We start from the raw sequence: 13,132 nt of genomic DNA on the forward strand, positions 1-13,132 counted from the left end.
CACACTCACACTCACACAAAGGTGAGGAGGCGTGGGCTCGGCTGCAAGGCCACCGTGTGTGTCAGCCCCGCCCTGCTCGGCTCGGCCAAGCTGGCCGACACTGCACTGTACGGCAAGTCTCTGCACAACATGCGAGCCGTTTGGAGCGTTCTAACGCAGTACGCAAGGGGTGTTCGGGATGCCGATTCAAAGCAATACGACGGCTAATTGTCTACTTCGGGGAGCTGCCCGCCTGCAAGGTTGGCAACCCTGTGGTCACGAGCGGTTGTTGGATCGACTCGAACTCGCTCGAACTCCTTTTCTCACAGGATTGGATTGACTGGTAATCCGCCAACAGCTGATCACTTGAGGCACCGGTTTTCACACGTTTTCAGAAGCATTCGCGATTTGCAAACACGACCGCAAGAGTATTTATTTTCAGGCTAAAGAACTCCTTACTAGCTTTGTCTTGGGTTAGGGATCAACCAGCAGAAAGTACGTCAGTCATTCGCCGTTACGAACCTTCAAAGTTCAGCCAATGCAATTTCATGTCATGGAGCCTGATGGGTAGGCAAAATCTTGCCTGCAGTGCAAGCGTGTACTGCAGGATGGCCTACCCCGAGACTCGCAGGCGCTGAGCTCCTACGAGTTTGCAGAATGAATCTAATAAAAACAGGCGTGTACTCTTTGATCCCTTACATCGCGAACCTCTGTTCTTCGCAAGCCATTATTTGCAGCGCGCGCCGCGCCCACGCGCCCACAATCCTCGTCCTCATTTAGGACTACTCGTCTTATCTTCGCTTCGTCCTGCCGCGTGTTTATCGCCGCCCCGCCCACCTCGCCCCACTGCGCCCAGCCCCGCCCCGCCCCGCCCCGCCCCGCCACGGCGGCAGAAGCGGTCGGGAGTCGGTGAGGCGCCGCGGCTCGCCAATAGCCGCCGATCCGACTCGACGAGCCGTTTCGAAACGAGGGAAAAGCAGAAGGCCCTGGGAGGCGAGAGGGGGTCAGGAGAGGAGGGGTGCGGGTGGCGCTGGCGGTAAAAAGCGGCGTGCGCGGTCAAGTGTGACGGCACATGAGGAGGAGCGGCCCAAACGGGCGCCAGGTAACACCAGAGCCTCAGGGGTTACCACTGTCGCGCGAATGCCCCCCAATCTGAGGCTGGCCTTCCTCCTAAACCATAGCTCTCAGTCAGAGCGAGTTTAAGGGATGCACGCGCGATGGCCACGAGGCCCGCGGTCCCACACCACGCGACCCCGGGCCGCCGGGCGCGCACCGGGACTCTAGCGCCGCGGGGCCGCCGTCGTAGGGCTGCATCACGCACCGCTCCTCCTGCAGGGCTCGGACGGGCAGGCCGCGGGGCGGGGCGGGACCGATTTAGACAACGCTTTCGTCTGACTCGGCAGCAATGCGGGCGTGACTGAAACAGACACACGGCAGTCGGCGCAGCCGCAGCGCTCAAGATCATCGGACTTGTAGGACACACAATAAACAATCGGGGACGCGCGGGGACGGGCGGGGCGGGGCGGAGTTGGGGCGCGGCGGGGTTGGGGCGGGCGCGAGCCGCTGCCAGCACACCGCGGGCCTGGGCAGGAAGCTGGAGGCGGGCGGTTGGCCGCTGTCAACGGCCCCCGGCCGGGGGCTCGCCGTGCTGGACCCGGGGCAGCGCGCCGCGGAGCTCAAAGTGGGGGACCCATACTCTTTCAAGCTAATTGCCGCTCCCCCGCCCACTCCTTGTACCCTAATCCAGAGGGGGCGGCTCGCGAGGACGGCGACCCCCTCTGCGTCAACTCTGTCTCTCTCTCTCCCCGGTTCTAAATTAGAAGCCACGTCGGCCTTGTGAGAAGTGCCGCGCCCCACGATGTGGATCGACGGGGACCCTCCGCGCGTCACCCTGGGCGCCCCTGATGAAGTCATTTGTAGTCGGGGCTGTCAACCCCGGGGCGCCCCGCCCCGCCCCGCCCCCGCGACACAATGGCCGCCACGCGCCCGGCCGCGGTTCCCTGGCGGTCCCCCGCCGGTCCCAGCTGACAGATAGTCCCCGCTTGACGGCTGCGCCTCAGCGGGGTCGCTGTCGCTGCGCTGCGCTGAACTGCGCCGGGCGCGCACGGGGGCGACGCGCCGCACGGCTAGACTCGACTCGGTTACGGTTAGTCGACCAGACCAGACCATGCCAAGAGCTGCGCGCCACGCCACGCCGCGCCACGGCAGACGCCGTCGTTGGAAATAGCCAAACACTCATCTCTTCCTGCAGCAGCGGCGTAGCCCGGGCTAATGTACCGGGGCGGGGGTGGGGTGAGGAGGGGCACCGGTCGCCTCCACCCACCCCGCCGTATGTTAGCGACCGCCCCAGCTCGCGAGGTCCCAGGAGAGCGTGCTTGCTCGGTGGCTGCTGCACCGGAACAGGAGAGGGAAGTGCGAACAAGATGATGCGCGACGCTGCCTGCAAGAAATATTGACAGGAAGAGGGTGGGAGGAGAAAACGCGCAGAAAAATTCCTTTTCACTTTCTTTCCTCGACCTGGGCTTCGTTAGCGTCCCGCGCGCTCGCCTATTGGCCGGGACTTCCCTGCCGCGGTGCGCTGCGCAGAGGCATTTGCCCCCCCCCTCTACTCGTCCGTCATCCCGCACCGTGTCCGTCGCGCCGGCTACCAAACGAGCATATCGCACTCGGAGGAGACAATGGGCCCAGCTGCGCACGCCGCGCCCCGCCCCGCCACACCCACCGCCACGGCGTGGCCGCAGCCGGCCACAGCGGACGGGACGAGTATTTTGGGCAACGCTCTCTCTGTACACCACACAGCTCTCCTGCGCCCCGCTCGGAGCCACAATGCCTGGCCGAGCGGCGCTCCGCCCGACCCTCGCCACGCCTACACCCACCCCCTTCGCATCGCCGCCTGGATCCACCCACAGAACTCAAAATACAAAAAAGAAAAAAAATTAACTCGAGTTTTTAATCGACTCTGATGAAGTGTTACAATACCCCTCCATTTCACCAAACCGTTGGGTACCTCCACTACGCAAGTACTTAAATGAAGAGAGCAGCAAGGTAGTAGTTATTTTCCAGAAGTAATTTCTGTTGGCGTCTTTGTCAAATAGAGCTAATCAATTTTACAAGTCTGCTGAAGCAAGTCACTAGACAATCAGGGCCCCTTTCAGGTGTACCCTAACGCCACAGCAAGGAGGATAGAAAAAGTCAGGGACGCTTTAGGGTTGACAAACACTTAACAAATGATCTCTGAGAGTTTCCAAAGGGTACTGGCCTCACTGGCACTACAGGCAGCATCCAACCATTAATCTGGCGTCTCAAACATGGCATTTCTTCACTCCGCTTCCTCAAAGTCCCAAAATATACATTGTGTAAGAAAAAACTAATGATTAAAATAACTACATTTTGAACGCACGCAAATATGTTAAAAATTATGTTAAAATAAGATCAGAGCATGCTACTAAAACTGACATTACAAGAGAAGAATTCTATATTGATATCAAGACTCTGGGCAAGTTAACTATAAGCAGAAATAGAATTAAAATTATGCTAAACGCTATATCAAATTATTTGAATCTTGACAAGAACTGAGGACATTTGGACATTTACATTCAAAGCTGCAGCTATGCTAGACAGCCTCAACGTTGGATTCGTAGACAATCTACTAATGCTAAGAGACACGTAAATCTGAGTTTCAAAATCGTATAATACTGGAATACTTACTGTTTAGGAGACTATGAAGGGAGAGATAACACGTCCAATAATCCACAGGTTAAGGGCGTGAGAACTGTTGAGAAAACACCTTTAAGAAGCACAGCACACAATCACTTCTCTTCTCAATATTATGTTTCTGTCCTAACTCCATTCCAACAACGCTTCATCATGACAACAACACCACTTCCATCACGAACTTAAAAACCAAAACATAACGCCCAGCAGACGAGCACACTCCCGAACGCCATCATCACTTCTGTTATTCACACCGCCTTCTCGGAAGCCCGCAAAATTTAAAAGTGAACACACCGCCTTCTCGCAACAGCGGCGGCGCCCGCGCAGTGCCGCCAACCTCTGTCCGCGCGCACGCGGCGCGGGGAAGACCCGGGGCCCAGTCCAGGTTGCTCCGCGCACCGCGCATGCTCTCGCGGAGCCGGCGCTGCGCTCGCTGCGCGCATGGAGTCGTGCAGCGGCAGGAGACCTCCTCGCGAGTCCTGTGCCCCGGGCATTGCGCGCGCTCAATCCGCACTGGACGGCAACGTGACGTGAAAAAAAAGGGGGGGGGGGTCCCTATCTCCCCCTTTCCTCGTTCGGCGCGCACGCCGGTAAAATTTTTTAACTTTCACGACAGGATTTTATTTTTGATGGTCCACCCCGACAGACCCCTCCCTATCTCCTGTCACATATCTAATATCTGAAATCAAGATAGACTAGCATGATGTATTCGACCTTGAGATTATCCACAGCAGCCCATTCTTCCTGCGACGCGTCGCCTGGAATTGCTGGGACCTGCCTGGAACCACGGATGTTGTTCATCCCCTTCGGAGCAATCGCAATAATTCTCTGATTAAAGTATTTCCAGTGGCGTGACGTGTGACGGTCTAGTTCGTTGAAACACGCACACAGACTTGTATGATGTTTTAGGTTTCGGCTGCTCTATCAATGATCGGCCTATAGGGATTGCGAGCGGCATGACAGGGCAACTTGGCAGACTGGTCTTGGCAAAAGGCACGAATCTTGACGTGGTCAACCCGCGGCCCATTCGCGGCTGCCTTTTTTGCAACTTTTTGAGAAGAATTTTGCCCGCAACTTCATCAGCGGGCGAGACTGGCGAGAAGCGCCCGTGGGGTAGGCAACTTATTTGACACGTCGCGTGACAATTTCTAACGGCGGTGAGACTCTCTCATCGGTATGTGTCGAATAAGGCCGGTAGTAATAACAACACATTTTGCTTACGGCTGAAAAATAATGTGGCGGAATTATCTCTGAAAATGTATGAAGACAGCGTAGCAGACTCGCGCGTCGGTTTGTCCGTTTGGGGTTTTGGCGCTCTGCAGGAGTGCCAGCAGAACGAAACCATACTCGAAACTTTGGAAGATCTGTATCATGTAAACACTTTCCCTTGATAATTTCGTTATTTTATTACTTGTGAAATAAGGGTTTCTGGCGTAGTAACGTTTGTGACAACATTTACTTATCTTTTTCAAATGTGTACCTAGTCGAAATAACCGATCGACAACTCGAGACCAGAGCAGACGGAATCATCGAGTGCATTTTCAACTGGAAAGATGGCTACGGTTTCATGGAAAGTTGCTTTATCTTCAAGAATATTAATAAGAAACCTTGTGAATGAACTAAAAGATAGTCACAACAGTGTAAGAAGGAACTATTCTATCTCCTGCACTTTTACAAGGAGCCGAGCGTCCGTGCCTTATCGATTTAACACCCGATGTTATGGTAAGGACAAGCATGTTGTAAAATGTTAGGTTAGGATTTCGCCGATAAACAATGAAAAAGTTTTTTGTTCGACTGTAATGATAAAGCCTTTCTTCCTGATTTGAAAATTTACTCCTAAGTACTTCATATATCACCTCACCCATATGTCTAAATGATCCTAGCTTGTACCAAATTTTGTAAATATCTTTCATGTTGCAGCCACAGAGAATGCTCCTGCTGGGAAAACCTCAGTATTCAAACAACTGGGCGATGACCCAAAGAAAGATTCAATAATCAAACAGTTAGAAGAAGAGCAAAAGAAGGATGAGGAGGAAGCAAGAAAACATCGTGAGCAGCATTGGCGCAACACCAAGAGAGGTTTAATTGCATGTGGAGGGATGTTGACTATCTCGTTCGGATACATGATCTACAGTTTTGGTATGCATCAGTCTTTATTTCACTATCTCCAGAAGTCATTGTTGTTTCACACTTGCGATATAATTTTTCAGGAGCTTCTCCAAGAGATGAACAAGGAAACCTTATTTCTGATGAGTTCTCTAGCCTGCCCTTTTTCCAGCAATATACAGGCAGAATAATGAAAGAAATGGAGTATTTCAAAAAGGTAGATTTGTTTGTATGGTGTTCAGCAAGCTACTGACTCACATTACAACTGTTCTTACTGTCATATTTTTGTCTACTCCAGCTGTTTGGCGAGCCATCCCGTGAAAAACTTCTCCCAGATCCCCTAACCTACCCTTATATTCAGCCTCCCTACACACTAGTGCTTGAATTTACTGATATGTTAGTTCACCCTGACTGGACTGTAAGTACTCTCAAACATGCCTTGAGTTCTTGTATCTTCTCACTTAGTTTACCATTCCTAACTTGCTGACATTTACAGTATCAAACTGGGTGGAGATTTAAGAAGCGTCCTGGTGTTGATTACTTCCTAGAACAAATTGCACCTCCATTGTTTGAAGTAGTTGTTTATACGTCTGAGTCTGGCATGGTAAGATTTTCATTCTGAATCATGCTTGTGTTGGAACTAGGGTGCTAATTCTGGTAAAATTATGAATGGTTTCTGTTTTTTTAGACTGTGTTTCCCATCTTGGATGCCTTGGACCCCAATGGTTACATTATGTACCGTCTTGTGAGGGATTCTACAAAGTTTGCTGATGGCCATCATGTTAAAGCCCTAGACCACTTAAATAGAGATTTAAGTAAAGTTATAGTTGTAGATTGGAATTCGTCTTCCGTGAAGTCAAATTCACGCAATGCCTTGCTCATACCTCGCTGGAATGGTAATGACAATGATAGAACACTCATTGATCTTGCCGCTTTTCTCAAAAGTAAGTGATAGCATTTTACATTCTATGTTACCGTGTTTATAACCAATAAGTATAATTTACTAATCTTGATTAACATTTGTATTTTTATTAGTGCTAGCAAACAACAAAGTTGAGGATGTGAGAGACGTTTTAGATTATTACCAACAGTTTGAAGACCCCTTGCAAGCTTTCCGAGAAAATGAAAGAAAAGTTTTGGTGAGTTGATTGAGACAAATGCAATGTATGTTACTATTTTTGAAAAGTTTTTTAATTTTTTCAAATTTTTTCTTGGTGTTTGATTAGGAGAGCTTGGAACAGAAGGAACGGGAACGGAAAGATAACCAAGGGGGTCTTGCTCAACGGTGGAGGCCAACATTTCTAAGGAAAACTTGAGCTTTTACCTAAAATGGCAGTGTCAAACCACAATTTTCCTCTCTTTGTCTGAAGATATCACAATTCCTCAAGTGGCATTTATGTAACTAGTTTCAAGTAACACTGATTACAGTTTTAACTTAGAATTGATCCTTGAGGGTTCTGCTCATTATCAGTAATCCAATTCCCTAAAGACCTATGAGAATTTTTTTCCTGCATGCCCTTTGTGGCCATTGGCCGTCTTGACATTCAGTGTCAAGAAAACAAGTGTTGTTAGATCAATTTTGTAGACTTTTGTGATTTGAAACCGCATGGTTTTGATACTTGAGCTAACCAGCTGACTGCCAAACATATTGACTTCACACAATTGTAGCTTTCATGCTTAATTAGGCTCAAACAATACTATGATGATTTTAAGATCTAGTATCTCTGCAGCATGTTGTATCAAAGCCAATTGCAGTTGTAGTGCACAATGATAATCATAATATGGCTGTCAGTGTGTGTCATCTTTTTTTTTTTTCCCAGAGCTGTTAAGTTTGACATTTCTTTATGATAAAAGGGAGTATTCATTCATTCATATATTTTGTTTAGTGTTTATTTCATTCCCCTTACCCATTGCAAGAAAATACAAATGATGTTACAATTTGCTTTTTCACACTGAATGAGTTAAAAATTCAACAAGTACATAATTTTTTGTGTCCTTTTTTTTTTCTCGAAGGGTGGAGGGAACATTGGTCGAATTATTGATTGATGTAAGACTGCAAGTAGGAAGAATATTAAACTTTTGTACTAAAGTTATGTGTTCCCGAGAACATGCAGGGAATGAAAATAAAGTACATCTGATGTCATCTCTATTAAAGCAGTGGGCCTAACTTTCGTTCATATTAATAAATAGCAGCAAAATTATTTACAAATTTTATATTCTACTTACAGATTTACATTCTGTGAAGGCTTTCAATATTATCGAGAAGTTTTGCCATGAGCTGAAAAGAAGTTATTGTACCTAGGCTTCACTTCTCCTGCACAGCACTCACACTGACCAAGATTCTTTCTTTAGTGTGCATTATTTTCATTTCAAGAACAAAAATGACTTCAGAATTAAAACCTTCATAGAATTAGAAAATCTACATAAATAATCAGTCATTCCTGTCACACACTTGAACATGACAAGTGGCTTGCTTTCTAAAATGTAAACTAAAACACCTCACCAAGCCGCTGTTTTTTTTTGTGTCCAATCTTTCACTTCTGATTATAAAAAATATACAGTAGCTGTACAGTACTCTACAGGACATTATTTCTATACAAGTATCATACACAAATATACACATGGAAAAAATATCACCCCTCCTTAACTGCTCAGAAGTGGAACAGGTTCGGATTTTTTGATCACAGAAGACCGGTGCATGTAAATTTTTGGGCAAGGATTCCGCCCGCACCCTACGGCATGCCTACGGCCGCTTGGGCATACTGAGCGGGATGTAGCGCTGTGTGTGCGGCTGCGCGTGCGCGCTAGGGTCCTTGTCGGCGCGGCTGTAGGACAGTGGCACCAGGTACGGGGTGGGCTCGCCCGTGGGGGGTGCCGTCGTGGAGGCCGGGGCGGCGCTGCTGCCGGAGCCGCCCCCGGTGCCGGCCCCGGGAGCAGAGGTGGTCGCGCCGGAGACGTGCTTGGCCTTCCGCTGCTGGGGGCCGCCGGCGGGGGCGCCCTTGGAGCCCGCGGCCTGCGCGCCGGAGGAGCTCGACCCGGCCTCGATGTCCCGCCCGGTGAAGAAGCTGTTGACGGCCGCGAAGGGCATGAAGGCGAGGCGGGCGTAGCGCTCCGCCTGCTCCAGCAGCGCGACCAGCCGCTGCGGCAGCAGCTGCACCGTGATGGACCGCTCGCTCCAGTTGCCCGCGGGCGGCGGCGGCGGCTGGTGCGAGGGGTCGGCGTCGAAGAAGGAGAAGGCGCGACTGTTGTTGTAGGCGCGTCGGCTCTCCTTGTCCTGCTGGGGGGAGGGCGCGGGGGGCTTGGACGGCGGCCAGTGCTGCCAGATGTGCGTGCCTCCGAGAGGGGGTGGGTTGAGGTCCACGGCGGGCGTCCACTCCGGCGCCGTCGTCTTGTCGCGGAGGTCCCGGCCCGTGCCGCTCTCGGACGCAGCAGAGGCCGGATCGGTCGTGTCCTCCGCTTCAGAGGTTTCGGATTTGGAGGGCGCCGAGGTGGCATTCGTACCGGGGCCAGGCGAGCTGGTTGTCGTTGTGGTCGTTGACGTCGTGGGCTTGAGGACGGGTTCAGTGATCTCCGGCTTGTTCAGTGCACCCTCGGTCTGCTGGAAGCTCCGGCGGTCGCCTGCCACCGCCTCCTGCGCCGCGGCCGTCGACGACCGCACGAGCACCGGCTCGGATATTTCCGGCTTGGGGGCGGGCGCGGCGGGCGGGGCCGGCGCAGCTGGCACGACGGCCTCCACGCTCACGGCGGGCACGGGCGTCTGAGCGGGCTCGGTGGCATCCTCGCGGTCCGTGCCGTTCAGCGGCTGCAGCGTCGTGACGCCCACCTGCTGCTGGTCGTCGAAGGCGCGCGCGTCGTCCCGGTTGCGCGTAGCGCTGTCGAGCCCGTTGTTGGTGGTCTCCGGGAGGTCGTCCAGGAGCGGCTGCCACGCTGGACCCGTCGCGTCCAGCAGGTCGAGCAGCGCGTCCTCCTCGGCGTGCTCCGTCGACGGGTCGGTGGACGTGTCTGTGGACGTGCCGTTCAGCCCCTCGTCGCCCACGTGCACGACCTGGGTCGGGACGAAGCGCGTCGTGTTGCGGTTCATGAGCAGCGCCGTGAGGTTGAAGCCCGGGTGCAGCCCCGCGCTCTGCACCACGCCCTGCCCGAGCTGGGCCTGCGCCGGGGCCTGCCCCAGCACGGACGACGACACTTCGTTGGTGTCAGACGACGGCCCGCCTGTCCCGGACACCTGGAGCTGCGAACATGAGATACATGAGTGTGGAACGGCGTCGAATGACAGATGACCCCCTCCCCGACCGCTTCCCACGCACTCCTCCCGGGGAATGCGGCGTGACCGACTAACCTGCGCGGAGACGGTCTCGCGGGGCGGGTTGCACTCGCCGGCGAACAGCGGCAGCGTCACGGGGACGCCCGACTCCAGCACCAGGTCCTTCTTGCACACCGAGGAGCTCTTGCCGAAGCTGTCGCTGAGCGTGACCTTGTCGATGGACCAGCGGGCGAGGCCCGAGCTGATCCAGCCCGAGTACGCCGTGTACAGCAGCTGCACGCCGCGCGGCTCCTGCATCACGGGGTGCGGCACCACCATGCGCGACAGCGACCCGCCCACCTGCAGCTGCTCGTCGTCCTTCCTGCGAGCCAAGACACCAGTCAGGTCAGCACCACCGCCGTCAGGCACAGAGGCGCGGGGCAGGCAGAGTGGTGAGCGTGTACTCACTGCGTGAGGGTGAAGGTCTCGTTGAAATCAGAGTCACCGATGAGGGTGATCTGGATGCGGCCGTAGCTCACGACAGGCAGCACGCTAGGGGAGCTCTCGACGCGCACGTGGTACTGGTGAGCTGCGGGGGGCAAGCATGCAGATTAAAACGCGAGAAAAGTGCAATGGAAACCAGGGAATGGGCGTCCGGCGTCCAACCCCGTTGGAGCGGACGGGCACACATGCCCTCGGGCAGGCGTGCGTGTGGGTTGCCTATCGTCAAGGCGCCTTGTGGCCCGCAGAGCGCATAGAGGACACACGGTTGCACTTGCGCTACTTACTACCCAGTAGCTCCAACGGGGCTGGGTAGCCACCCTTTGTGTTAAGTTTCAAACTTGGCTGAACTTCGCCAAACCTCCACCAAACTTTGATTAACTTTGCGATCGAAGCTCACGAAACTTCGATGAGAAGTTTCGGTGAACTTCAACCACGAACATGTTCGTGTTTTGCAAAACTGTAAACTCGACTGTGTAGATTAATTTATAGCCAATTTCCTTCTCGCCTGTCCGTTTGTCCCCTCGCCTGTGGAACTCACCGCAGAAGGGCTCCTCGTCGCGAGTGACAAGGAAGAGCGCGCCCCTGGCCAGCGCGCGGTCCGCGTAGTAGCCCATGTTGCCGCAGGGCCGGCTGGGCGGGTCGCAGGGGAAGCAGCGGCCCTGCAGGAAGCTGTCGTACGAGTCGCAGGCCGCGGCGGGGAAGTGGCAGCGCGGCGACACCGAGTCCGTGAAGAACTTGTAGGCGCGCCGGTGGTTGCACAGGCTGCGGGCCTCGTTCTCGGAGGCGGCTGCGAGGGGCGGAATGGAGAGTCTGTTAGCGTCCATCGGGGTGGGTTTGGAGATGCAGTGGGTGGGAGAGCGAGCGGTCCTTGAAGGAACTTACACCACAGGATGTCGGACACGGCGCCCACAAACAGGTTGGCGCAGCCCTTCTGCATCCTGCCGCCGTTGGGGTAGAAGTCGACGTGGCCGAGGGGCTGCCGCGTGCCCAGGCCGCCCAGGATCAGGTTCTCGCCGTTGCTGTGGATCACGTCCACGAAGTTGGCGTCCGTGGCGTCGAGGCGAGCGCGCGGGTCCTGCGACTCGAACAGCGGCCCCGCGGGGTCCAGGCCTGCGGGGGTAGAGACAGTCAGGGGTTAACACGACATCCTCAGCGGTGCTTCGGGTCAGAGCAGATCACGAGGAACCCAAGCCGTCGTACCTGTGATCCTGCTGAGGTTCTTGAGCTCGGCGCCGGCGAAGCCCGCGACGTGCGCTCCGAGCGAGAAGCCGATGACGTGCACGCGGTGCACGGGCAGCCCGGCGTGCTTCTGCAGCCCGGCCAGCAGCAGCGCCACCTGCTTGCCCACCATGCGAGTGTTGGCCGCCGCGCGAACGTAGTTGGGGATGGTGGCGCCGCGCTCCCAGTCCACGCAGATCACGTTGCAGTCCTCGACGGCCATGAGCGCGGACCGCATCTCGTACACCCACACATGCGAGCACGAGCTGCCGAAGCCGTGCACGATCACCTGCCAAAACGGTTAAACGGGCTATGTGTTAGTATGGAGTTTGAGTTTGAGGCGTTGCTCGTGTCGGGCTCTCTCTTTTTAGTTGGTACTTCTCAAACAATCGCCCTCGTTTAAAAAACACTCTTGTGCAGCCCTCCATACACACTGACCTTTGTCGGCGAGGAGGCGTTGAAGCGGCGCGCCGCGTCTGCCCAGACGCTGGAGAGGTTGGCGAATGGGACGTCGGCGAGCGGCACGTCCCCCCTGCGAACGGGACAGGAAGGAGGACACTGTTAATGCATGCCGTCTGTTTTGGGCGTCTCAACTAGACCCCACAGTGATGATTGAAATATGCAAATGCTGCGTGAGTAAAAACAAACTGCAGTTTCGAGACGGTGAGTAGTTTCCGCCAGGAAAGAATTCCATGTATACGACGTAAGTCCAGCTACCATAACACACCCGGAACTCCTACTGGTCCCCGGCGAGTTCGGTCCCTGCGTACCTGTTGCGTCTAGAGTAGAGCAGGAAGTGGGTGTCCACCTCCTCGGGCGGCGACGGCAGCATGTCCAGGTAGCCGAAGGGTCCCGAGTCCTGGAAGCACCCCACCTCCGGGTAGCATACCGATGCATCGGCGGCCCTCTTTCTCCTGAAACACGGACGAGGTGGAGTCAGTGGCGAGTTCACCGTATAGCGAGCGTGAGCGGCCGGGGAGCGTCCAGGGGCCTGTAGCAGACAAGGTCGATAGGGCAGGGCGGCGTGGTCGGCAGCACCAACACAACTCGATGTCGATGGCCCTAAAAATTTCCCTGGGCCATGACGTCACTTCGACGCGATGTTTTGAAGCAGGGTCCGTCGCCCTTAGTCCCCGCCCGACCCGACCGGCGACCGGCTCCAGAACATTCTAAAACGCCCGCGTCTATCACGTCGAGTTCGGGTCCAGCCCGGGGGAGAAGGTTTCCACGCGGCGGTTGTGTAATGCGCGAGGTTGCGGGCCGCCGGCGCCGGCGCCTGCAGGTGCGCTGCGCTGCCGCAGCTGCGGCCCGCCCCGCGGGGTCACTCACCGACAGCTCCGGGGACAACAACCGCACCGCACAACCGCT

The 13,132-nt window shown here is 54.7% G+C and overlaps 3 protein-coding genes across 5 annotated transcripts in view; 1 reads left to right on the forward strand and 2 right to left on the reverse strand.

Moving 5' to 3' along the window:
- Nucleotides 1-3,970, reverse strand: part of LOC113216130 (serine/arginine repetitive matrix protein 2) — a 27,602-nt gene extending 23,632 nt beyond the window's left edge. For all 3 annotated transcript variants that reach the window (XM_026435868.2, XM_026435869.2, XM_026435867.2), the window contains exon 1: nucleotides 3,688-3,970. The gene's annotated coding sequence lies outside the window, so the exon portion shown is untranslated. The remainder of the gene's footprint in view (nucleotides 1-3,687) is intronic.
- A 970-nt stretch (nucleotides 3,971-4,940) lies between these two features.
- Nucleotides 4,941-7,673, forward strand: LOC113216040 (mitochondrial import inner membrane translocase subunit TIM50-C). The gene is made up of 9 exons (XM_026435736.2): nucleotides 4,941-5,066; nucleotides 5,178-5,415; nucleotides 5,614-5,832; nucleotides 5,904-6,016; nucleotides 6,098-6,217; nucleotides 6,296-6,403; nucleotides 6,488-6,743; nucleotides 6,835-6,938; nucleotides 7,026-7,673. The coding sequence occupies exons 2-9, from the start codon at nucleotides 5,247-5,249 to the stop codon at nucleotides 7,113-7,115; spliced, it is 1,179 nt and encodes a 392-aa protein (XP_026291521.1). The 5' UTR covers nucleotides 4,941-5,066; nucleotides 5,178-5,246; the 3' UTR covers nucleotides 7,116-7,673.
- The window catches only part of LOC113216039 (uncharacterized), a 41,367-nt gene continuing 35,908 nt past the window's right edge, over nucleotides 7,674-13,132 (reverse strand). The window contains exons 4-11 of the mRNA XM_026435735.2: nucleotides 12,535-12,678; nucleotides 12,203-12,296; nucleotides 11,747-12,053; nucleotides 11,429-11,656; nucleotides 11,085-11,333; nucleotides 10,511-10,631; nucleotides 10,139-10,424; nucleotides 7,674-10,030 (exon numbers count right to left, since the gene is read on the reverse strand). Of these exons, the coding sequence (XP_026291520.2) occupies nucleotides 8,543-10,030; nucleotides 10,139-10,424; nucleotides 10,511-10,631; nucleotides 11,085-11,333; nucleotides 11,429-11,656; nucleotides 11,747-12,053; nucleotides 12,203-12,296; nucleotides 12,535-12,678 (2,917 nt within the window). The 3' untranslated portion in view covers nucleotides 7,674-8,542. The remainder of the gene's footprint in view (nucleotides 10,031-10,138; nucleotides 10,425-10,510; nucleotides 10,632-11,084; nucleotides 11,334-11,428; nucleotides 11,657-11,746; nucleotides 12,054-12,202; nucleotides 12,297-12,534; nucleotides 12,679-13,132) is intronic.

The sequence above is a fragment of the Frankliniella occidentalis genome, unplaced genomic scaffold, assembly GCF_000697945.3.
Source record: "Frankliniella occidentalis isolate FOCC.00 unplaced genomic scaffold, Focc_3.1 Scaffold145, whole genome shotgun sequence".
NCBI classification, from domain to species: Eukaryota; Metazoa; Arthropoda; class Insecta; order Thysanoptera; family Thripidae; genus Frankliniella; species Frankliniella occidentalis.